The sequence below is a fragment of the Bos indicus x Bos taurus genome, chromosome X (genome assembly GCF_003369695.1).
Source record: "Bos indicus x Bos taurus breed Angus x Brahman F1 hybrid chromosome X, Bos_hybrid_MaternalHap_v2.0, whole genome shotgun sequence".
In the NCBI taxonomy this organism is placed as follows: Eukaryota; Metazoa; Chordata; class Mammalia; order Artiodactyla; family Bovidae; genus Bos; species Bos indicus x Bos taurus.
This window is the reverse complement of record NC_040105.1, coordinates 107,899,130-107,925,245: the sequence shown is the minus strand read 5'-3', so window position 1 is coordinate 107,925,245 and position 26,116 is coordinate 107,899,130. Positions and strand designations below refer to the sequence as shown.

The window sequence follows — 26,116 nt, the reverse complement described above, 5'->3', positions numbered from 1 at the left end:
CATCCTGGTGTACATTGGGTTACATGAAGTCCCTGAGTTCCAACAGTACCCCCAGGGCACCCCGAAGGTATGTTCTATAACGCTCAGCTACTTTAAAGGCCATGAGAAATGAGAGACCACTCAAGTCTGAAAACTTTCATCTCTTGATGGAAAAGAGCAGAGAAGAAACAACAGAGTCTGGAGGGACCCTCCTCAGAGAAGAGGACAGGGGCAGAGACCTGGTACTTGGAAGAGAGCACGGGTAACCTAGGGCAGCAGTACCAGTCACACTGAGTGCCAGATGCTGGCGAGGCTCGAGGCCAAGAAGTGGCTTCTGCTGTGTTGCTTGCAATGTCCGTAGTGACTGCTGGGATTGTGGCCCCCATGGCAGGCAGCACAGTTGCTCATCCAGTGGAGGGCAGGCTCCTACTGGGGTCTCTTTGTTGGGCTATGGTTTTGCTTTCTCAGGTGAAGATGGCCCCTCCCAGATGGCCCTGGAAGACCTAGCCATGTTCCGAGCCATTCCAAACTGCACGATTTTCTATCCAAGTGATGCCATCTCGACAGAGCATGCTGTTTTCCTGGCGGCCAATATCAAGGTATTTCTTAGAAAGCACTGGTGCAGACAAAAAATGTGTCTGGGCTCTGCTGCTAGTTTGGTTCTGATGGTTTGATATTACTTTTCTCATCACAAAGGTAATAGATATTTGTTACAGGTAATTTGGTGGCTCAGAGGTTAAATGGCACCCCACTCCAGTACTCTTGCCTGGAAAATCCCATGGACGGAGGAGCCTGGAAGGCTGCAGTCCATGGGGTCGCTGAGGGTCGGACACGACTGAGTGACTAACACACACACACACACACACACACGTAATTTGATCGCAGGCTTTTTTTGGCTGCACTGGGTCTTTGTTGCTGCACAGGTTTACTCTGGTTGTGGCAAATGGGGCCTACTTTCTAGTTGTGGTGTGCAGGATTTTCATTGTGATGGCTTCTCTTGTTGCAGAGCATGGGCTCTAGGGTGCACACGGGCTTCAGTAGTTGTGGCACATGGGCTTAGTCTCTCTGTGGCATGTGGGATCCTCCTGGTCCAGGGATCTAACCTTTGTCACCTGCACTGGCAGGCAAATTCTTAACCACTGGACCACCAGGGAAGTCCTGTAGGATTCCCTTTAAATATAGAGCCATTACCCCAAAAAGGGTAATGGAAGCACGTAGAACATGAACACATTTGCATTGTAAAAAAGCAGTGCAGAACAAGGTCAAATTCCCAGCGACCTGTATGGGGTGGGACTTAGGTCAAGAAGAGGGGGAAACGGGGGTGCTCTGGGACTCAGAGTCCTTGGCAGAGCCATGGGAGTGGGCTCCAGTGACAAGCCACCAGGTGCGGGTGTTAGACACAGCCTGTGTGACTGCCACCTCGTGATAGCCAGAAAGCTGGAGTTGTCAGCTGCAACTGCACATGAACCCTAGAATCCCCAGCCCTGGGGCCCACCCTCCTCAAAAACTGCTTAGAAGGGTAAGAGTCTGACTTCTGCCCTGCCTGCCCCTCCTGAAGTCTCACCCAGGGGCATCAGTTGGACACAACCTGGCTCCTGGCCAGAACCCAGCTGCAGGGGCTTCCCTGATGGCTCAGCGGGTAAAGAATCTGCCTGCAGTACAGGAGACACAGAACCCTGAAGCTGCAGGAAAATTTAGGGAACAGAATCTTTACCTTTCCAAACTCTCCAGCTAGCAGTCACTGGACTCACCTCACCACTACCACCCCCCAGCTCTGCACACAACCCTGTGCACAATTGAGATGGGTCATGCAACACACAGGTTCCCTTCCTGGCATTTCCAACGTGTGTGACACATGAGTTTCTTTGACTTTTTTTTCTTTATTTTTTAACCTAAGTGAGCTCACACATGGTTCTGTACTTTTCTACTTGGTGTATCCTGGACATTGTCTGCACATACAGCACAAGCTCATGTGTGTTGCAGTATCTTATTTGTGGAAAGTTCAAAAGAAACATCAGAATAGAGGTTGCTTCTTGGGTGGGAGAGAGGCATGAGGGAACTTTCTGGGCAAGTACAAATGATCTCCAAACTGAGGAGACAGATACATGGTGTATAACTTGTCAGAATTCAGGGTGTGCTCCACTTAAGTAAATTTTACCTCCTAAAAATGTACTGAACAGAAGTAGTTCATAGTGTGTAAATGAACAAAAGGAAGCAGTGTTTCTAAATTAATGTATTAGTTTATCGTGTGTGATTTCAACAATTGGGTTCTCTGGTGGCACAGAGAATTCGCCATTTCCCCCTATCGGGATCTTCCCAATCCAGGAATTAAACCTGGGTCTCTTAGGTCTCCTGCACTGGGAGGCGGGTTCTTTACCACTAATGCCACATGGGAAGCCCCGTAGACAGAGGAGCCTGGTGGGCTACACAGTCCATGGGGTCACAGAGTTCAACATGACTTAGCATGCATGCACACAAATTAACAAATACTCTATAGATATTTGAGTATTTGTTTATAGTTCTATTTATATGTTCAAGGTGATGATGATGAAAAGAATTGACATCTTCTCATTGGAAGATGAGTAATTTTATGTTCTGGTATCTAAGGTATTTCTTTTTTTTAATTTTTTTAAATTTTATTTTATTTTTAAACTTTACATAATTGTATTAGTTTTGCCAAACATCAAAATGAATCCGCCACAGGTATACATGTGTTCCCCATCCTGAACCCTCCTCCCTCCTCCCTCCCTGTACCATCCCTCTGGGTCGTCCCAGTGCTCTAGCCCCAAGCATCCAGTATCGTGCATCGAACCTGGACTGGCATCTCGTTTTAGGGTATTTCTAAGAATGAAGTATTATACACTGTTGCGACAAAAATTGTTTACCGTTATGTTTTAGGGTTTCTATTCAAGGTAAGTAAGAGCTCGTGCCCCGAGTTTACATTCTATTGAGACAGATCGGTGTGTATCTGAGGAAGCTTTCCCAAAGGGGTGAGCATGATAGCATGGAGAGCTTGTCACTGGGCATCCAGCAGCTTCCCTCACAGGCTTTTGCCTCCTGATCAGTAACACCTGACCTGTTGCCAGTGGTTAGAGACAGTTATCCCTCGCTCCAGAATGCACATTTTGTTTTTCGTACTAAGAATTGTTCAGTACTTCCCAGCTTCTTTTTAAGGTTTATTAGTTGGAAATTTAGTTTTATTTTCTAAACTGTGGCTCTGGTATTCATTTACACCCTAGGGGATGTGCTACATTCGAACCAGTCGGCCAGAAACTGCAATTATTTACACCCCACAAGAAAGCTTTGAGATTGGACAGGCCAAGGTAAGGCCTTAAGTTCTCCTGTATCTTCCAGTATTAGTTTGTGTTGGGAGCACTGTTCTTTACAGCCAGAGTCAGGGGCCCCAACAGTTGAGGCTTCATTCTTCATTTGTTCTAGTTTTTTAAAAAAATCATATTTGCCTGCTTTTCTTCAGAAAGTAATATTCTGCCAGTGTCAGCCTAAACTTAACTTTTCTCCTTTCTGAAAGGAGTCTCTGTTGAACCCTTAAAGATAAATAACTTGAAGACTCTTGAGTTGCTTGGCTGTACGTTACCACAGACAACGTCAAGCTAAAAAAATGATAGAACCCATTTCAAATGAGTAGTAGATCTGTTAGGTTCTTGTTTTGCCCATTGGAGGCCAGGAATATAACAAACATGAACCGTCTTGCCTCTGGCCATCGTGTGGCCCTGAGGTTGGTTTTGTGGGATGTGGCCGCAACCTTCAGGCCTGCTGGGTGCTTCCTATCTCCTGTGTCCTTGAGAAAGCCTTGGAAGCACAGATAGTTAGCAGCCATATTTTTTTTTTTTTTTTTGCTAATGAATTAAATTTTTATTTTTTATTTATTTATTTTTTTGTACCCCAATGTTCATCGCAGCCATGTTTTGAAGATAAGGGCCAAAGAAGGGTAAGCAGCAAGCCCAGTCAGCAGCCTGCTGTCTGTGGGCCTGCCTTTCAGAGTTGTACGTGCAGAAAGCCAGTAGCATCTATGGAGAAAATACATGATTGTCCACCACCTAGAGGGCAGGCCTTAAGACGTTTGGGCATGTTTTCTTCCTGACTTTTTCTAGGTGTATATCTTAGTTGAGATCATGCTGTGTAGGACTGTTTTATGTCCTGCCTTTTATCTTATAAGCCTTTTAGAATACTCTTCTTAAGTATGTAAAAGAATGATAGTCACTCTTAAAGGAGCAATACATGACTTCCAACTTGATTGATAAGGACTAGGCTGCACCAGAATTCACAGTGGTAGTGTGCTCAGAATGAATAAATGAGCCCTGAATAGCTTTAGTGCCACAGGAGAGCAGGTATATTCAGAACAGTTCCAGCCCCCCATAGTTTCATTCCACTGAATGGAAAAGCTGAACTATTCACTTCAGTGTGAAGTACAGGTGCTATTGTTACATGGACTCCCACTCAAGGCCATCTGTTTGCCTCTGGGGGTGGCAGGGAGGGTGTCTCGCTGACAGTCATGTGGTTTTCAGAGTTTTCACATCTCTCTTGTCTTTTTTTCCCCATGATGTTTGTCCTATCCTGACAAAATGAAGTAAATTTCCTGATGTGAGTTAAATTATGTGTGACGATATGCATGGCATGAGTAATTCAAGGCTGGGTTTGCAAAGGGGCATATAGGGGTGTGTGTGTATATTTACATATACACACATAAAAAGGCTAGGACATTCTTAAAGGATGGGGCAAGTGGTTTAAAGCCCTAAATATCTAGTCAGCAGTGGTGCTTATGCTACAGGGAAACCTATAGAGAGGAATGCAATGCAGACTAATTCCAGATGCCTTTGGTTGGGTGACTTTGAAAGAAACAAACCAATGGAAAACAGAGCAGAGAACCCTGTCTGCTTACAGACTAGCAAATGGTTGGGAACATGGGCTTTGAATTCATACGGGTCTGGCTGTTGGTCTCAACCCTGCCCTGGGCGAGTTCCTCCTGTTCTCAGGTTTGCTTTCCTCAGTCACAGAATGGGCCCACTAATGCATGGGCATCACAGGGCACTTGGGCATGCAGGGTGCTTGGCACAGAGCACCCCAAGATGCTCTCAAATAGCCCTCATTAGCACATTCATCATCAGAGTCCAATCTGCATGGATACCTCCAGAAAGAGGTCTAAGCAGTCCAGAGGTGGTGCCTTTTCAGATCCCTTGGTGGGGGTGAGTCCACACTGGAGCAAATGGGCTGTGGAATTTGCTTCTGGCCTTCTGCCTTTCACATTCCAGTTGGAAATCCACTTGCTTTGGTAAAGGGTCATTTTGCATACATACTGTAAAAGAACTTAGTGATTTGGCATTGTGAATCATGAGGAAAGGTAGACAAATTTGTTAAATAAACATGAAGTGGGGCTTATTAAAGAGAGCAGTCCTTATTGGTCAGTGTGCTGACTCAGCCTTTCGTATAGTGAACTATGAAGCACTGAAATTGGTAGGCTCGGGAGAGCAGACTGTCCTCCACTTTGAGATTGATTCTGTGTAGTAAGCGCAGCATTTTTGTTTTGTGGGTGCAACACCAGGTCATCCGTCAAAGTGTGAACGACAAGATTACGGTTGTCGGAGCTGGAATTACTTTGCACGAAGCCTTAGCTGCCGCTGATGATCTTTCCAAGCAAGGTCAGTTGGGGGTTGCTGAACACTGAAGTTTGGGCTGGAAGAGGTTGGGCTGCCTGTCTGCCCCAATGCATCTTTTTAGTCTAAGTCTGCTTGATACACTAAGCTGGTTATTGCTATTTTCCAGGTATTTCTCTCCGTGTCATTGACCTGTTTACTGTTAAACCTCTGGATGCTGCCACCATCATCTCCAATGCAAAAGCCACAGGTGGCCAGATTATCACAGTGGAGGATCACTACCCAGAAGGTGTGTGCAAGCCTTAGGGGGGACCATTTTGAAAGTCTGCTTTGGTGGAACATGTTTTGTTTTCCTTGACCAGAAGTATGCCATGACCACGGGCAGTCCCTCCAGCTGACCACTCACCCTGTATTACTTTCTCTTTGTAAGGGTGTGGGTGTAGGGTCTCTTGCCCATCTACACTAGCCAAGGGAGGTCCCATGTCCATCCTTGTCGATGTGTTTCAGCACAGTGTGCCCTGCCTGGTCCTTGGCTGGCTCAGTGGCAGTACAGAGGAATGTCTAACTTGGCATTGTGGCGGGATGGATCATAAGAAGCTTCACAGTTGCTCTTGTGTATTGACTGATTCATAGTTTGCCCCCTGCAAAAAATGCAGACAGTACCTTGCAAGCAGAGAACACAGCAAATGCAGGAAGTGTGACCAGCGAGAGGGGGCTGAGCAGTGTTCGGCCTGGGAAAGTCAGGTAGGGCAGAGGAGCGAGTGGGGAGCTTCATGTGTTCATGTGTCAGGGGCTCCAGAGCAAGCCCATGGTCTGCAGGGAAGCACTCTCCAAGGAAGGGGCACACACTGGGACCCCCAGGGGCAGAAGACACGGGTCAGGGGTGAAGACCCCCATGCCTTTGGTTCCCTCCCTCCTTTGGGGGGCCCCCAGCATGCTCCCTTAACTGGCAGCAACAGATGCCCCCCTGGAGACCTAGGGAACCCACTCGAGACTCATTGCCGTGAGTAGTATTAAGGGCTGATGGCTGCCAGGCACATGCCAAACTTCCCGACTCCCAGAGGAAAGCAGGTGAGCCCCATAAGTCACCCTGTGGTGCCAACAGCTGAGGCACAGAGACCACTCTTAGCAGTAGGGAAAGTGTCTCATTGATGTCAAGGACTCATACCAGCCTGCCTGGGCACCACCCCCAGGCCAGCCTTGCATGCTGGCCTTTCTGAAGTCAGAAGCTAATTCTTGGGCTCCTGACAGGTTTGAGAATCTGAGCTCCACAGATCCTTGTGTCCATGGAGCCCCAGTGGAGATAACCCCTGCCATAAGTGGGGCTGGGAGCAATTTGAAGACTTGTACTTTTGAATGAGAACTCTTCTGGACAGTTAGGGAACAGTTGTTTATAAATCAGTGCCTAGTGAGAAACTTTTCTCCCTGGGAACCACCACATTCAAAGGTCTCTACATGATGGGGTTTTGAGGCTGACTAGCTGCTTCCAGAACATACCCTAATATCCCTTGCTTCTTCAGGTGGTATCGGGGAGGCCGTCTCTGCAGCTGTCTCCATGGAGCCTGACATCGTGGTCCATCAGCTGGCAGTGTCAGGGATCCCTCGGAGCGGGAAGCCCAGTGACCTGCTGGATATGTTTGGAATCAGTTCCAAACACATCATATGGGCTGTGGAACGAATTTTAATGAAATAGCTTAGCTGTTGGCTTTGACCAACAGACTGGCCTGTTTACCTTACCTTACATTTATGCTTGTTGCCAAATGATTACTTAAATCTATGCTATTGTGCTTTATTCTTTTTAAAAATAATGCAAGTTAACTGCTTTCTTGTTAAGCCATAACTACATATAACACGTATAACTCTTACCTTTGAATCATTAAAGTGGATTATAAGATAAAGTCTGAAGTGACAGAATAGCTAACAAAACAACCACCTGATAGCAAGTTTTCTGATGAGACTAGAGATAACTGGGGTAGAGACCAACATAAGGTAACAGTTTCTTAAATGTGTGCATTTTCCTCATAAGTAAAAGAAAAAAATGTGAATTGTAGACTGCAGTCGCCCAAGTTGGGCAGTATTATACCACCATGCTGCCCACTGATGGCCCATGCATGAGGTCAGGTGCTACTATCCTACCTGCAGCCTTCCAGGTACTGTGTGACTGCAGTTGATGTGGAATTTCCTCTGGTGTTTGCCTTCATCCCTCTCCCATGCAGAGGCTGTGGAGCAGCAGTGAAAGCTCTTAGGATGTGCTGTACTGTTTGAAGTGACTGTTCTGTGAAGAGAGGACACGACTAGGTCTGACCTCCACACTCTGCTCTCTGGTCAGATCTCAGGAATGTCTTATTTACTCAGTGACCAAACCAAACTGTTAGCTCAATTGTACTCATCTACTGAGGATATTAAAGTTGACGTTAATAAAGCAATGAAGAACTGGCTAGCTGTTTTGCTCTGTGCCTTGGATGTGTGATTTTGTTTCTCCTTGATAAAATCCTAAATAAGGAAGAAGCTGTTCTTTAAACCAGGAGAGAGATCCATGTCCCCAACAAGCCCTGGAAAGGGTAGTGGGCAGGAGGTGTACCACTAGAGGACAGTATTCAGCCTGAAAAGCCAGCCCTGAGCCAACTCCTTATTTTAGGTCAGAGCATTTAAACCATGTGGTTGGAATACAAGAGAATACCTGCCAGATAAATGAAGGATAGACCGGAGCTTCAAAACTAAAGTTGGCTGGATGTATCTGGAATGTCGTGGTCCTTATTTCTGTCATTCTCACTAACTGGTCATCAAGGGGTTTTTGTTCTAGAATGTGTGGTAGAGATGGAAGAACCAGTCTGCCACTGAGTTATTTGCAGAGCCTAGTCTTTCTGTTCCTGGCTTTTTAACTCACTAAGCTGGTTCCCTGGCCTGTAAAATTAGCATGATAGTATGCTTATTTCATAAAACTTCAAAAATTTTAAAAATAGTTGATGTAATTGATAGAAAATATATCAAATGTATCAAAATACAAAAATATTAAAAATACCAGGGACTTCCCTGATGGTCCAGTGGCTAAGACTGCACTCCCAATGCAAAGGGCCTGGGTTAAATCCCTGGTTGGGGAGCTAGAGCCCACATGCTGCAGTGCTGCAAGTAAGTCCTGGTGCAGGCAAGTAAATATTAAATAGTTGACATTTTTCTATAAAAATAATAGTTGATTACAGGGTCATATAGAAAATTGATAAAATGCAAATAATCAAAATTTTACCTCACTTAACTGGACATCTCACATTCCATGCAGTTCACCCATTGAAAGAATACAAGTTAGTGGTACTTAGCATACTCAGAGTTCTGTAACCATCACTGTGGTTCATTTTAGGACATTTGTATCGCTCCAGAGAGAACTGCACCCCTGAGTAGTCCCCATTCACTGTCCCAGCCCCTGGTAACCACTCGTGTGTTTACTGTTTCTAGGGTTTTAACATATTCTGGACATTTTGTATGAGTGGAATCACAGTATGTGACCTTTTTGTCTCCTAGCTTCTTAGCATAATGTATTTCAGGTTCATCTACATTAGAGCATGTTACAGAATTTCATTCTTTTTTATGGCCACATAATAGTCCATCCTATGTATAGACTGTTTTGTCCATCGGTTTGTAGAAATCTGAATTTTTACTTTTTGTCTATTGTGAATAATGCTACGAACATTCCTTTTCAAGTTTGTGGATTATAGTTTTACTTACATTGCTACTGCTAAGTTGCTTCAGTCGTGTCCAACTCTGTGCGACCCCATAGATGGCAGCCCACCAGGCTCCTCTGTTCATGGGATTCTCTAGGCAAGAACACTGGAGTGGGTTGCCATTTCCTCCTCCAATGCATGAAAGTGAAAAGTGAAAGTGAAGTTGCTCAGTCGTGTCCAACACTTAGCGACCCCATGGACTGCAGCCTACCAGCCTCCTCTGTCCGTGGGATTTTCCAGGCAAGAGTACTGTAGTGGGGTGCCATTGCCTTCTCCATTACTTGGTGTATATTGGGTGTATATATATTGGTGTATTATTGGGTGTATATAAAGCTAGGAGTTGCTGGGTCATGTGATAATTGTTTACTCTTTTGAATGTGTGTGTGTGGGGTTAAAGTAGATTCACCAGGGGTGAATGAAACTGACCATAATGATAACCATGACATCTGTAAAGCACTCTAAGGTAAAGCTGTTATGAACACACAAGCTAGGATGTGTGACCAGGCACTGTGCACCACACCAGCTTGTATTTAGATGTATAATGCCTGATTTGGTGATGTTCACAACAAATACTGTGCAGCAATGCACTGTTGAAGCCTAAATGGAGTTCCAAATACAATCCATGATAAAAACTCCATTCCAAAAGCCTGAGTTCAGGCCCCCACAGGAGTTGGGCAAGAACAGAAGAGCTGACTTTAGGAATAGGGGCTGGGAGGAGAGAGGATCATGTAGGGATGGGAGTGGCCCAGCTATACCTCCAGGGTGCAGAGTAGCTGAGGTGATAAGGGACAGGAATGCTGTCAACTGGTCTAGGTGCTTAAGTGTCTGAATGTCCCTTGATCTAGAGCCACAGACTCGGGTGACCCTGACGCATGATTCTAATCCACAGGTTGCCTACTTGTGTATGTAAAGGTGAACTAAAGTCACCCGTTTTGGCCTCAGTTTCATTTCTCAAAGGGGATGACAGTGCTGAGGGTGGGGACAGCTTCTCCCATAGGGCTGTGGCCAGGATTTTAGAAATGCCATATAAATGTCCCCACTGAAGGCTACCCTAGCTTGTGGCGCGTTCGTACTCCCCAGCAGTGGCCTCCAGTACGCACGCGTGCACGCCCCAGCCACTTTCCAGCCTCTCTAGGATCGCCCAGGGCTCAGCAGAGAATCGGCCCCGCCTTCTCCCTCTCTGGCCAACCCTCTCCTCGGCAGCCTTGGCTGCTCCAACCTCCCCCACCTCCAACCCGCCTGTACCTACCCACCATTTGGCCACTGCCTGGCGAAGGCCTGCACCCCACCCGCCCCGCCGGCTCTCCGCACACCTTGCGCCCGCCTGCCCGGGGCCGACCAATCTGCGCAGCCTGGGCCATGTCATTGGGTTTTGTCCGGTCACTCACTGAGCCTTAGCCAATCAGCATCACAGGCACTGCCCTCGGGGGGTGGGGCCGCCCTGAAAGGGGTAAATATGATGGCGTGAGGCTGCAGCCTCGACCCCCGAAGCAGAGAGAGGCCTGCGGCGGCCTAGGTCCCCAGAAACAAACCGAATGACAGTGCTCCCAACCGAGAGCTGACGGCCCGCAGAGAGCAAGAGGTATGGCCCGAGAGAAGAGGAAGCTGAGGTTGGTTGAGGTAGTGGTGGACGGGCGGGGCCGGGGCATAGTGGCAGATATGCGTGAAGGTGCACAAAAGGCTGGTGGCAAAGGTGTGCAGCACAGCCCTCCTGGACATAAAAGGACAGAGAAAGTGATTCCACGTGGACAGTTGGGGTCTGGGAGCGGAGTCCTCCAGTTGGAGCACGCCCACCTACAGACATGCCTCCCCAAGGACAGCTTTACCAGCCACCAGAGAGAAGACAGGTACATTCTATCTCCCTACTGTGGCACAACACCTTGCTGGGCCATGCACAGGATGAGAAACGGGGTGCCTGACACTCAGTAATCCTGAAATGATCCCTACAGGGTTCCCTGCTTACTGAGAAGAACAGACAGAAAACTTGCAGGCCACTCAAGCAAGAAGGGAAGAGTGTAGTGGAGAGGTGCAGAGATGAAAGATGCCCCCACCCTCACTGTATCCCTGTCCCCTGGATCATGCAGTAATCGGACCCCACTTAGGGGTCTTAAAGGGCTTCCCTTTTGGCTCAGCTGGTAAAGAATACTCCTGCAATGCAGGAGATCTGGGTTTGATCCCTGGGCCAGGAAGATCGCCGGGAGAAGGGAAACGCTACCCACTCCAGTATTCTGGCCTGGATAATTCCATGGACAATATAGTCCATGGGGTCGCAAAGAATTGGACACGACTAAGCGACTTTGACTTCACTCACTTCACTGTGGGTCTCGTGGCAACAGGACATGGTGGCAGAGGGTCTGGAGGACAATTGGTGTCCCCTTGCAAGGCATTGGCACCAGGTGAGGTAATGACACAGTCCGCAAAGGACAGAACACCAGCATCCCAGACACAGCTGGGCAAGCTACTTCCATCAGCAAGGGAGGCTCTGGGGGACGGGGGGCTTGCCGATTGTCAGCTTCCACTGAGGGCAACCAAATATCCCAAGTCTCAGTTTTAAGGCCCCACTCATCCACGCAGTGGAAGGCCACACAGGCGCTGGCCTGAAGCCCGATTCTGTGGGAGGTTGCTGAGGTGACCGCGCCCGGACCGGCCACTCGAGGAGCCCCTCGGATGGCTAGGGAGCCCGCACCCACACTAAGACAATTACCTGTGGTGAGCTGAGTGCCAGGCTGTGACAGTGCAGGAGCGGCTGAGAGGATCTACCCCACGCCCGAGGCCAGGGGCGGTGGCCAGGAGGAGCTACCCCACGTCCAAGGAGCGGTGGCTGTGCAGGCGCAGGAGGGCCTAGAGGAGCTACTTCATGTTCAAGGTCAGGAGGGGCGGTAGTGAGGAGATACCCCTCATCCAAGGTAAGGAGCAGTGGCTGTGCTTTGCTGGAGCAGCTGTGAAGAGATACCCCACGTCCAAGGTAAGAGAAACCCAAGTAAGACAGTAGATGTTGCAAGAGGGCATCAGAGGGCAGACACACTGAAACCATACTCACAGAAAACTAGTCAATCTAATCACATGGACCACAGCCTTGTCTAACTCAATGAAACTAAGCCATGCCCATGGGGCAACCCAAGACGGGTGGGTCATGGTGGAGAGGTCTGACAGAATGTGGTCCACTGGAGAAGGGAATGGCAAACCACTTCAGTATTCTTGCCTTGAGAACCCCATGAACAGTATGAAAAGGCAAAATGATAGGATACTGAAAGAGAAACTCCCCAGGTCAGTAGGTGCCCAATATGCTACTGGAGATCAGTGGAGAAATAACTCCAGAAAGAATGAAGGGATGGAGCCAAAGCAAAAACAATACCAGTTGTGGATGTGACTGGTGATAGAAGCAAGGTCCGATGCTGTAAAGAGCAATATTGCATAGGAACCTGGAATGTTAGGTCCATGAATCAAGGCAAATTGGAAGTGGTCAAACAGATGGCAAGAGTGAATATTGACATTCTAGGAATCAGCGAACTAAAATGTACTGGAATGAGTGAATTTAACTCAGATGACCATTATATCTACTACTGTGGGCAGGAATCCCTTAGAAGAAATGGAGTAGCCATCATGGTCAACAAAAGAGTCCGAAATGCAGTACTTGGATGCAATCTCAAAAACGACGGAATGATCTCTGTTCATTTCCAAGGCAAACCATTCAATGTCACAGTAATCCAAGCCTGTGCCCCAACCAGTAACATTGAAGAAGCTGAAGTTAAATGGCTAATGAAGACCTACAAGACCTTTTAGAACTAATACCCCCAAAAGATGTCCTTTTCATTATAGGGGACTGGAATGCAAAAGTAGTAAGTCAAGAAACACCTGGAGTAACAGGCAAATTTGGCCTTGGAATACGGAATGAAGCAGGGCAAAGGCTAATAGAGTTTTGCCAAGAGAACACACTGGTCATAGCAAACACCCTCTTCCAACAACACAAGAGCAGACTCTACACATGGACGTCACCAGATGGTCAACACCAAAATCAGACTGATTATATTCTTTGCAACCAAAGATGGAGAAGCTCTATACAGTCAGCAAAAACAAGACGGGGAGCTGACTGTGGCTCAGATCATGAACTCCTTATTTCCAAATTCAGACTGAAATTGAAGAAAGTAGGGAAAACCACTAGACCATTCAGGTATGACCTAAATCAAATCCCTTATGATTATACAGTGGAAGTGAGAAATAGATTTAAGGGACTAGATCTGATAGATAGAGTGCCTGATGAACTATGGACGGAGGTTCGTGACATTGTACAGGAGACAGAGATCAAGACCTTCGCCATGGAAAAGAAATGCAAAAAAAGCAAAATGGCTGTCTGGGGAGGCTTTACAAATAGCTGTGAAAAGAAGAGAAGTGAAAAGCAAAGGAGAAAAGGAAAGATATAAGCATCTGAATGCAGAGTTCCAAAGAATAGCAAGAAGTGATAAGAAAGCCTTCTTCAGCGATCAATGAAAAGAAATAGAGGAAAACAACAGAATGGGAAAGACTAGGGATCTCTTCAAGAAAATCAGAGATACCAAAGGAACATTTCATGCAAAGATGGGCTCGATAAAGGACAGAAATGGTATGGACCTAACAGAAGCAGAAGATATTAAGAAGAGATGGCAAGAATACACAGAAGAACTGTACAAAAAAGATCTTCACAACCCAGATAATCACGATGGTGTGATCACTGACCTAGAGCCAGACATCCTGGAATGTGAAGTCCAGTGGGCCTTAGAAAGCATCACTACAAACAAAGCTAGTGGAGGTGATGGAATTCCAGTTGAGCTATTCCAAATCCTGAAAGATGATGCTGTGAAAGTGCTGCACTCAATATGCCAGCAAATTTGGAAAACTCATCAGTGGCCACAGGACTGGAAAAGGTCAGTTTTCATTCCAATCCCAAAGAAAGGCAATGCCAAAGAATGCTCAAACTACCGCACAATTGCACTCATCTCACACGCTAGTAAAGTAATGCTCAAATTCTCCAAGCCAGGCTTCAGCAGTACGTGAATGGTGAACTTCCAGATGTTCAAGCTGGTTTTAGAAAAAGCAGAGGAATTTTTATCTCTGGTTAAGAGATCAAATTGCCAACATCTTCTGGATCATCGAAAAAGCAAGAGAGTTCCAGAAAAACATCTATTTCTGCTTTATTGACTATGCCAAAGCCTTTGACTGTGTGGGTCACAATAAACTATGGAAAATTCTGAAAGAGATGGGAACACTAGACCATCTGACCTGCCTCTTGAGAAACCTATATGCAGGTCAGGAAGCAACAGTTAGAACTGGACATGGAACGACAGACTGGTTCCAAATAGGAAAAGGAGTACGGCAAGGCTGTATATTGTCACCCTGCTCATTTAACTTACATGCAGAGTACATCATGAGAAACGCTGGGCTGGAAGAAGCACAAGCTGGAATCAAGATTTCCAGGAGAAATATCAATAACCTCAGATATGCAGATGACAGCACCCTTATGGCAGAAAATGAAGAGGAACTAAAAAGCCTCTTGATAAAAGTGAAAGAGGAGAGTGAAAAAGTTGGCTTCAAGCTCAACATTCAGAAAACTAAGATCATGGCATCTGGTCCCATCACTTCATGGGAAATAGATGGGGAAACAAGGGAAACAGTGTCAGATTTTATTTTTCTGGGCTCCAAAATCACTGCAGATGGTGACTGCAGCCATGAAATTAAAAGATGCTTACTCCTTGGAAGGAAAGTTATGACCAACCTAGATAGCATATTGAAAAGCAGAGACATTACTTTGCCAACAAAGGTCCGTCTAGTCAAGACTATGCTTTTTCCAGTAGTCATGTATGGATGTGAGAGTTGAACTGTGAAGAAAACTGAGCGCCGAAGAATTGATGCTTTTGAACTGTGGTGTTGGAGAAGACTCTTGAGAGTCCCTTGGGGAGATCAGTCCTGGGTGTTCATTGGAAGGAATGATGCTAAAGCTGAAACTCCAGTACTTTGGCCACCTCATGCGAAGAGTTGACTCATTGGAAAAGACTCTGATGCTGGGAGGGATTGGGGGCAGGAGGAGAAGGGGACGACAGAGGATGAGATGGCTAGATGGCATCACCAACTTGATGGACGTGAGTTTGAGTGCAGGAGTTGGTGATGGACAGGGAGGCCTGGTGTGCTGCAATTCATGGGGTTGCAAAGAGTCAGACAGGACTGAACAACTGAACTGAACTGAACTGACATCCACGCAGTGCCCCTGCCTTTCACCTAGGAAATGCAGAGAGGCTGGAAATTCAAGCAACCTGTGGATTCTGCAACTTACATGGTAGAATGCTGTGTTTGATTTCCAGCCCCGTCAACCCTGCAGGCACAGGGGAATTTGCAGGCTGCCGTGGAAGAGCTGTGGCTGTCATCCTGTGACCTGAGCCGAGAGCTAAGGCAGGTGTCCTTGTCAGTTTCCTCCCAGGGACACTGCAGCCTTGGTTCCTGGCATTCCCTCCATAACAGTTCAGGGTAGCAGCCGCTCTGGCTCCTCAGGCACTTGCTGCCCTTGGCCCTTCACCCCAGTCGAGCACAGGGACAGCATGGTGACTGCTGAGACCCCTGAAGGTCATGAGAGCCTCAAACACAGGTGGTCACTCAGGAGTGGCTCTGAGGGCTGAAGGCATGCAGCGAGTACAGGAAGCAGCTGCCACCCCAGACCCAGGGCAAGAAGGGAAGGGGTTGACGTCATTGGAAGCCCAGAAGCCAGGATGAGGGGCCACGAAGACTGGCCCATCTCTCCTCAGGGTCACTGCCTTGTCATCTTCCGAGTCATCTACCTGTGGTTTGATTCATCAGCTGAGATTTTTATTTCAAAGACTGTGGTTTTGTTTCTAATGTCTAAAGTTCTTTTTTTGTTTTCAAATCCACCTAGACTTATAGAATTCATCTTATCTTTTTGATTCTTTCTTGTGTATCTACTTTTTAAAGTTAATTTTTAATTGGAGGATAATTGCTTTACAATACTGTGTCGTACATCAACATGGATCAGCCATAGGTATACATATGTCCCCCTCCCTCTTGAACCTCCCTCCCACCTCCCACCGTGTGTGTCTCTTTTGGTGTCTTGGAGGCCAGTGAAGATTGGGGGAGTTGCAGTAGCCTTTTATCACAGGAATGCAGATGACTGGTAAGTATCCATGAGAACCGCTCCCTGATCTCATGAGAATTCAAAGGTACTCTCTGTTTCAAAGTCCTCCTGATTAGGCACAAGAGTACAGGTGTTTCTCTTTCTCACCTCCTTCCTTTATGGACTGGTCCAAGGCCCAGGGATAGTCACTGGGACTCACCTCTGATGCCTTCAGGACAAGCTGATGTGTGATATGATGCCCCAGGAACCTCCTTGGGAGCCAGATGGAAAGCGTAGGCTGCGAAAGAGCTTCCCTGAGAGCTCAGTTGGTAAAGAATCCACCTGCAATGCAGGAGACCTCAGTTTGATTCCTGGGTCGGGAAGATCCTCTAGAGAAGGGACAGGCTACCGAATCCAGTATTCTTGGGCTTCCCTAGTGGCTCAGGTGGTAAAGAATCCGCCTGCAATGTGGGAGACCGGGGTTTGATCCCTGGGTTGGGAAGATCCCTCGGAGAAGGGAAGAGCTACCCACTCTAGTATTCTGGCCCAGAGAATTCTGTGGACTGTACAGTCCATGGGGTCGCAAAGAGTCGGACACGACTAAGAGACTTTCACTTCACTTCACATCCTGCAAAAGGAGGTAGACTTAGAGGCCAGTGTCCTTACCCACCCCTCCCTCTGCTAGCTAGAGATTCAGAACAATCTGCTCAAGTCTTCGTGTCCTCATTTGCTCATCTGGAGAAGGGGGTGACATGCTACCAACTTTCTAGGGCCTCCGCGAGGCTGGGATGGGTGAATCCAGGCCCATAGCAGACAGTCCCAGCCCTTACAGAAAATTATATCATCTGGCCTCTGACAGTGACACCCTGGGGATATAACAGGGCCACTCCTCTCTCTGAGGGACCTGCCAGCGTTCCATGAGGATGGGTGGTGTCTTCAACGTGAGATCACAGACCGGTCTTTAGCTGGCCCTCTGGGAGTCCTGAGTGGGAAGCCAGAGGTGAGGCGTCCCTTCTGGGAGCATTCACTCTGCCAGGAGCCCAGCAGTACAACCACAGTGCGGGGGGGTTTGGGGGGAGCCTCCCTCAGCCAGTGGTTTGCTGAAGCCCCACTGTCTGTGGCAGAGGGATGGAAGCCCCTGCTTGCAGATGATGGGGACCGGTCTTCTCACTCAGACGCATGCTGGGATGGACCCAGTTCCTTTTACAGCCTTGTCCCTCCTTCGTACCATGCAGGTGACCTTTCAAGAGCACTGGTTTTAGGTGGATTCTCGGTTCTTATCTGTGCTTTCCCCATGGATCTCGCTTGCTCACCGGTGGGCCACCTATGCATTTAAATATTATAAAACACTCTTCTCTGTACACGTTTCCTTGTCTTTTCCCCAACTGACCTGGCATCCCACGGGGGCAGGGGCTGGGTGTCTGATGGGCACTGGCCCCAGTCCCGGCCTACCTAGCCTGAGATCATAGGACACCCCCCCCACACACACACACACACAGTAGTGGGGCCAGCAGGACAGCAAGAATCAGCCAGCCTGGGTCCACGAAGCATTGGGTGTGGGAACTCAGAAATTCTGCCCCGAGTCACATGACTCTCCTCACTTGAGGCAGGACAACTTTGTGCCCAAGATACACAACCCAGAAATCATCAATCCAGAGTGTAATAATTTGGTCACATAAAATTGTGTAACTTCTTGACAGCCGAAACCAGCCAGCCTAGTCTTTTGAGACAAGAGACAGGAATCCCACAGCGGTACAGTGGTTAAGACTCCATGCTTCCACTGCAGGGGGCGGGCTCGAGTCAATTCTTGGTCTGGGAACTAAGATCTGGCATGCCATGCTGCGCAGCCAAAAAAGAGAGATCCTTTCTTCTGCGGCCCCTAAGGTGCTCGGTCCTTCTGAAAAGCCAAGGCTGTTTTGGGGTGAGGCCCTCACTTCATCTGGCAACTGGCACCGAGCCAGCAGCCCCACCGAGCACTCACCCGCACTGTGGCCTCTGTCTTGGAACTTCTTTGCACCTACTCGGCCCTCATTCTGCCTAGTGAGGTGATGGTCACAGAGGATAAGATCAGTGCCCTCGTTAAAGCAGCCAGTGTAAATGTTGACTCTTTCTGGCCAGGCTTGTTTGTAAAGGCTTTGGCCAGCGTCAGCATCGGCAGCTTGATCTGCCATGGGGGGGCTGGTGGACCTGTCCCGACAAGTGGTGCTGCGCCACCATAAGGTCCTGCCCCCTCCACCACTGCTGCCCCAGCTGAGAAGAAAGTAGAACAAAGTAAAAAGAATCTGAAGACTCTGATGATGACATGAGCTTTGCTCTTTTTGACTAAACCTCTGTAGTAACTTCCCTGGTGGCTCAGATGGTAAAGTGTCTGCCTACAATATGGGAGACCCGGGTTCGATCCCTGGGTCAGGAAGATCTCCTGGAGAAGGAAATGGCAACCCTCTCCAGTACTCTTGCCTGGAAAATCCCATGGATGGAGGATCCTGGTAGGCTACAGTCCATGGAGTCGCAAAAAATCGGACACAACTGAGCAATTTCACTCACTTTAGTAACACATTCAATAAAAAGCTGAGCTCTTTAGAGAGAGACTGAGAGAAAATCTCTGCAACATATGGAACACAGGGCTAACAGCCCTGCTATATGCCGATCGGGGTCTTTTGGGGAGGCAACTGCTTAGTATCAATAAACATGGTAAATACCCATAGGTTTTGACCTGGCAGTTCCACTTAAAGATAATTATCCTAGCAGGAGATTTACACATCTTCAGAGCTGCTAACAAACAAATAAGAAGAACAATGGAAAAGGTAACACATGAGTTGGGGATTCCTTATGTAAATTATAGCACATGTGCTCCCTCCAGTACCTTGTGGCCAGAGATGACATGAGCTAGACTTTTGTGTACTGAGAAGGAAGACTTTTGCAGATATATTACTGCTAGTTAAAATCACACTGAATATACAGGGTGTGTGTTTTTTTTAACCTGAGTGAGGAACTATGTAGGTGATCCCATAGAAGAATATAGTTAGAGGTGAGAAACAGAATTGTTAACAGTCTTGCCTAAAACAATGTTTTGTAAAAATCTTCAATTATGTGCTTTAAAAATATCCAGGGTGGTAAGGTAAAATGGTCCAGCCACAGTGGAATGCAAATTGGCAGTTTCTTCTAAGGCTAATCGTCCACTTCCTTAGGACACAGCACTTGCACTGCTGGGCATTCATGCCAAAGAAACGGAAAATTCTGACCACAGGAAATCCTGGATACAAATGTTCAAAGCAGATTTTTTCTAGAAACCTAAAAGTGGAAACAGGCAACAGTGGGTGAAGGCTTGAACAACTGTGGCTGACCCACACCAAGGAAGGCGGCTAGCAATACAAACTGACTGCTGAAACCAACTATTGATTGAGATGGATGGATCTCAAGGGCAGTGTGTGATTAAAAAAAGCACACCCCATTATCAAATTGCATGCTTTCATTAATGTACTGACGTGTGTGTGTGTGTGTGTGTGTGTGTGTGTGTGTGTGTATGGCGAGGTATCCTGCATCCCAGCTCCCCATCCAGGACTCAAACCCAGGCCACCAGCAGTGGGAGTGTGGTGTCCTAAACACTGGCTCGCGCGCACACACGCACGGAGAACCCTGAGAAGCTTTCTGATGGTACCAATGCCATCTCTTGGTGTGAGGGCCCACTGGCTACGCAACACGCTGATGCTGGGGCAACAACGGGAGGGGCATTTCCCTGTAACTTCCCGTGACCTTAATTCCTTCAGAATACAAGCTCACACCATAGGCACACCGCAGGGCTTGGCGTATACACATCGGATTACTCTGTACGTAATCCGTACGCGGACAGTCTGGATCTCCCCGCGGGAAAGTCCAGGGGCCCACAGCACGCCCGACTACGGACTGAGGAAAAAGAGACCGACCCGACCGCTGGGCGGAAGGCGGAACTCACGCGACCGGCCTGCTCTGATTGGGCCACAGAGCTGCCCGTCAGAAAGAGGGACAGGCTTGCTTGGAGCTGGAGGGCGGGTCTTCTCAGGAGTCGAGTATGGTCATTGGTGAAGCCAGCCGGAAGAGGTGGGCAGGAAGGCGGTACACCACGGCTTCCGGTGGGCGGCCTGAGGAGGGGAGCGAGAGGCGACGGCCGCGGGGACGCTCAGGGCGGGGCTCGAAGCAAGGAAACGGCCCCTCGCTTCGTGTCCCCACCCCCCCCATCTCGGTGCACAGAAGCCTGCCCTCTGGGTCCTGGGCGGGGTCAAAGCCCCGCAGTTAGCTGGGTTGTGCGTCTTTTCCTGGGGAGAGGGCGAAGAGACGCCTCCCCAGAGTCCAGGGCCCTGGAGACCTTGGGGATTCCGTCGGGGCCCCACCCCCCACTCCCGGCTGGACCCCCCCCCCCTGCTGTACTGAGGGCGTCTGGCCCTCGAGATGGCCCAGGACAGTGTATTAGGGGCGCCCAAGGACCGTGTGAGCGGGGAGGGTGGGCGGCAACCCCGCCAATATGCCAAAGGGCAGGGTCAGGGGGTCTCCGCTTGGCCCCGCCCTCCAGTCCTGGCGTCTGAGGGCGGCCTTGCCCCGCGCTCCTGATGCCTTCCACCCTCCCAGGGTCTCGAATCTGGCCGCCTCCAGCCGCCCCCACCCATTGCCAGGCCCACCGTGTTCCACAGCCCGTGAGTGTGACTGGGATGATTCTCTGTGAAGCCCGGATCCTGCCCCCTTCCCTCCGCCCCACACGGAGTAACAAGGGAGAGGTGGGCAGAGCTGAGCCCAGTGCCCAGAAACGTGGAGTTGGCCAGGGGTGCCATGCTTCTGGAGGTGGGGAGGGCCCAAAGTAACAGTCTTCCCCCTGTCACTCGACAGGTGTGGCCCGCTGGGAGGGAATCTTGCCCAGGCACTCCTGTTCTCCAGGGCCGCCTATGGTTGCAGCCCTCAGTGCCTGCTGCCTGCCTTTTCCCTGGAGGTCAAGGTGAGTGAACCCAGCAGGGAGAGAAAGCTCCTGGCTTCACTAGCAGTGGATGTGATCAGAAACCATCCATCGTAAAAAAAAGAAAAGAAAGAAAGAAAGAAACTATCCATCCTGACGCTGGTTCTCACGCTGGAAGGGTCGTGAGAACACCTGGAGGGCTCACTCAAAGCCGGGCCGCAGGGCCCCGCCCTAGAATCTCTGATCTTGCACATCTGGGGTGGGGCTTCAGCATTTGTGACTCCCACAAGCTCCCAGTGCTGCTGCCGCTGCTGGTCCAGAAACCCCACAGCAGTGCGGCTCTAGAGGCCTGAGACTCCTAGGTGTGTGCCCCCTGCCCTTCTCCTGGACTGGTTCTCTGCAGGGTCCCCGCAGGGCGGGGAAAAGCCAGGAGGCTGGTGGCTCTCGCGAGATCTGGGGCTTCCCATTGAGCAGTCGTCACCCTTCCCTGCCTGAAGCCGAAGGAGGGGCTATCCACAGCCCAGGCAGGATCAGGTGTCAGGTTTGTTGAGTTGCTCAACAGCTCCTCACTTGGGCTGATAACATCTGGACACGTAGGAGGGTGGGGCGAGATCAGATCCTGTGCCTGGGTGTGGGGACGAACTATCTGATGAGGCAGAGGAAAAAGGCCTACATGCTGAGGTCAGGGATGGGAAAGGAACATCGGCCCTAGGACCAAGTGTGGGTCTGGGGGAGCATGGAGACCCGAAGAGCTTCCCAGGTGGTGCTAGTGGCAAAGAACCCACCTTCCGATGCAGGAGATGTAAGGAGATGCGGGTTCAATCCTTGAGTTGGGAAGACCCGTGGAGGAGGGCATGGCAACCCACTGCAGGATTCTTGCCTGGAGAATCCCATGGACAGAGGAGCCGGTGGGCTACAGTCCACGGGGTTGTGAAGAGTCGGACACGACTGAAGCGACTTAGCACACACGCGCGGAGAGCAGCAAGGGGGTTGTCTGCCCAGGAACTGCCCTGACAGTTGTCTGGTCTGCAGGTGTGGTCAGCCTTCTCTCGCTGGTGGGAAGCCACTGCCTTTCCTGCCACACGTTCCTCACCAAGAGGATCTCCCAGCTCCTGGGTGATGCTGCCCAGACCTCCTCAACACCCAGCGCCATCACCCACTTCTTTGGCCAGTCGTTGCCGAGGCTTGTCTGTCTTTGGCTCCAGGATGGCCCGCCATCCAGTTGGAGCCACAGATGAAAAGCAATGCCAGTGTCCAGCTGCCCCATGTGCCCAGAACCAGCAGCTCTGGAACCCCAGCCCCCGAGTACATTCTTGCAGTGGGATCATTTCGGGGGAGGGGGGTGGCACTTTGGTTGGCATTTTCCAAGGCCCTCTCCTGCACCCTTTTCCTTTGGGTCACTGGTCTTTTCTTATTGACTGGTTCAACTTCTCTATACATTAATGATATGAGCCCTGAGTCACATCTTGGTACTATTTTTTGGCCCATTTTGTCACTTGTCTCTTGACTTTGTGGTTTGGGGTTTGCGTTTGACTAGGCAGACGATCTTAGAGTTTGTGTCATCAGACTTTCCAGGGTCTTCCTATTGGTTTCTGGGGTTTCTTGTCGGTTTGTTTGCTGTCAATTGACTTACAGTGATCTTCTCTATTTAAAGTCATCGTGTATAAATTACCCATTGCTGAATAACAAGGGTAAAAACCTGCCTGTCAACACAGGAGACAGAAGAGATGTGGGTTGCGAAGATCCCCTGGAGAAGGAAATGGCAACCCACTCTAGTACTCTTGCCTGGAGAATCCCATGGACAGAGGAGCCTGGCAGGCTACAGTCCATGGGGTCGCAAGGAGTCGGACACAACTGAGGTGACTTAGCATGCAACCATGTGTAGCAAATTACCCCAGATGTAGTGTAGTCCCTTAAAACAACCAGCACTGGTAATCTCCCAGGTGTCTGAAGGACAGAATTCTAGAAGGCCTGGCTGGGGCTTCTGGCCTGGGGTCCATCACAGGCTGCAGTCAAGGCTTCTCTGGGGCCACAGCCCTCTGGTCTGCCTGGGGTGTTGGGGTGGGAGATGGGTAGGCTCTGCTTCTGGAGGGTTCACGAGGCTGCGGCAGGGGATGGTCCCTCCCCACCGGGCCTCTCCACCGGGCTGCTCGAGTCAGGCCTTCCCCAGATCCAGTGATTTCAGAGAGACAGAGCAGCCCCGAGATGGAAGCCACAGTGTTTGTCTCATAACTCATCTCGAGGTGACACTCCCTCACCTCTGCTGTGATTTTATGGGTCACACTGGTCACCCTGTGGAGAAGAGAATGGTACCCACGTGGGCCTAGGTTCTTCACATTCGTGCCGCATGAGAAGGCTCCAAGGAGTGTCCCTGCCCCTGAGCCCAGGTGTGGGACTCCCGGGCTGCCCAGGCCCCTCAGGAATGTGTCCTTTGTGGAAGCAGGGGTGGCGGGTTGCAGCCCGGAACCGAGCCAGGCCAGGCGTGTGTTGTATAGGCAGAGAGTGGCTTTTCACCTTGAAATGGTTGCAGACCAAACACACAGAAAGCCAGAGAAACAGAGATCGTGTGATGATCCCAGCATGGCCCACAGAGCCCGCGGCATGTGCCCTCTGCCCCTCCGCCCAGGAGCCTGCAGCCCGAAGGGCCATCCCAGCCAGTGGTGCAGCCCTGAGCACAGGCGCAGAAGCTTTCTCACCCTGGCAGCCTGTGCATGCCACGGCTGTGCAAGTGCACACTCAGGCCTGGGCCCCGTGCTCTCTGACCTCCGAGGTGTCCCCACCCTGTGGTCAGCCCTGCCTGCACCCCCTCCTTCCCAGGGGGCCCCCGTTGAGGGGGTGAAGGCTGATGAGCCCCTTTTCTTCAATGGCTGTGCCTGGTATCCCTGGGCTGGGCTGGTGCCAGCCTGGGGTGGCAGCTGAGTGTCCCTTTGGTCCCAGGAAGATGCTCCCGCTGTGCCCATGGGGGATGTGCCTGCTGCCCCACCTCCTGGCTGGGACTGAGATGGGACTTCCCGGTGACACGCTTGGTGGCTGTGAATGTGTCATGCAGCTTCTGTGGGTGGTGAGGGCTCCTCCTGTTGCCTCTTGCTTCTGGGCAGCGCTGGGGCCCTTGGCGACAGCTCCTGGCCCTGTCCGTGGCCACCACACTCTTCTCGAGCCTGATGACCATGGCCTCAGGAGAGCTGGGCTCTCTGTCTCCGTCCCCGGGCAGGAGCTGAGGCTGAGGCTGAGCTTGCAGGGCTCGTCCTCGGGGATTGTGGCCGTGACTCATGGGGACACCCCTCGGCCAGGATGTGGGGCCGCCGCAGGGTCCTGGGGTCCCCTGGAGAGGCTCAAGCCCCCTGCAGTCCCACACTCTTGGGCCCGCTGACTGTTCCCCTAAGTAGAGCTGCCTTGCAGCCCCTGAGCCCTGGGCACAAGGACCGACAAGGGGCCTCTGCCCTGCCATCTTTGCCCTCAGGGCTGCCTTCCTCAAGCATGCCCTCAGGCCCAGGGCTGCGTGGGCACTGTCCTCCCTCTCCTGCTGCCCAGGCGCTGTGGCTTGTGGAGCTCCTGCAGGTACCCACCTGGTGGACGGGCACAGTCTGGTCAGCGACCCGGCCCTGCCCCCCTGTCCGCCTGCCTCGGGCTTCACCCTTGTCCTCATCCTCCGCCCACTGGGCATGATGGTGCCTGACCTTTGGAGCTCAGGCATCTGGAGCAGCGCATCCTCTGCTGGTGCTGGGTCCAGGAGCAGTCCCCCTCATTCAGCCCCGCTCCCCAGGCTGTGGCCTCCCTGGGCTCATGGGGACCTTGCAGACGTCTGTGGCGAGTGGTGGAGCTGGCTGAGGCCAGCCTGACCTCTGAGCAGCATAGCGTGCCCCTGCCGGGTGCATAAGTCCTCCTGGGGGTGTCCATGGGCTGTGGAGGAGGCTGCTGTACGTGGCGGGCCTTGTCCTCTGGGGACCTGTCCACAGCTGGGACATGGAGCTGGATGATAGACACACACAGCTTGGACATGGAACTGGATGATACACACAGACATGCAGATGCACACACACTCGAGTTCCTAGCGGCCAGTATCCATTACTCATGTTTGCTGACTGTGACTCGTCCACAGCTGGGACCTGGAGCTGGATCACACACACACACACACACACACACACACTCGAGTTCCTGGCGGCCAGCGGCCATCACTCCTCACATTCACTGACCTTGACTTATCGGCTGCTCCCCCTTTGGCTCACTGCCTCCATCAGGGTTCCAGCGGGGTGCCCGTCAGTGCCCTGGCCCTGCGCCCTGGAGTGGGGTGTGGCTGCCCAGACCAGGGGCCGTGCGGGACCTCCAAGGGTCTCTAGAGCTGTCACCGTCATTGAAATGCCGAGGCTCTCTCTCTGTGGGTGGCCGTCCCATCCTGAGGGGCGCTGTGCCCTTCACTTCACCTAGGTCTGGCCCACCCTCCTGGGGGAGCAGGCACCAGGGAGAGTGGGGGGTGGGGGGGGCCGGCTGTGGTGTTGGAGTGGTCAGCTCCCCCGTCCCCCTGACTCAGAGCAGACAGGACCTGTAGGATGTGGGGGCCACTCCCCACAGGGTGACCAGACACCCCCTCCCCAGGCTTAGTAGGGAAGAAGGGCCCCGGCGGGCGTCTGTGGCTGGACCCCTCCTCTGCTCCTGGGGACCAGGTCTCAGGCCGCTTGCCCCCAGCAGATGGGCTCCTGGTGCCATCTGTGTGTCCCCCTCTCCAGAAGCCCTCCAGAGGTGGCACCCTGTCTCACTCCCTCCTAACCCTGCCTGGTCAAGGCTCTAGCCTGGTCTG

General features: G+C 50.6%; 1 protein-coding gene and 1 pseudogene across 1 annotated transcript in view; both read left to right on the top strand.

Annotated features, from left to right (window-relative positions):
- TKTL1 (transketolase like 1) overlaps positions 1–8,035 on the top strand; it is a 28,500-nt gene extending 20,465 nt beyond the window's left edge. Inside the window, exons 9-13 of the mRNA XM_027534796.1 lie at positions 448–578; positions 3,219–3,302; positions 5,540–5,636; positions 5,761–5,880; positions 7,112–8,035. Of these exons, the coding sequence (XP_027390597.1) occupies positions 448–578; positions 3,219–3,302; positions 5,540–5,636; positions 5,761–5,880; positions 7,112–7,284 (605 nt within the window). The 3' untranslated portion in view covers positions 7,285–8,035. The remainder of the gene's footprint in view (positions 1–447; positions 579–3,218; positions 3,303–5,539; positions 5,637–5,760; positions 5,881–7,111) is intronic.
- Positions 8,036–10,891: 2,856 nt separating this feature from the next.
- On the top strand, positions 10,892–18,787 carry LOC113888143 (annotated as a pseudogene).
- Positions 18,788–26,116: the final 7,329 nt, after the last annotated feature.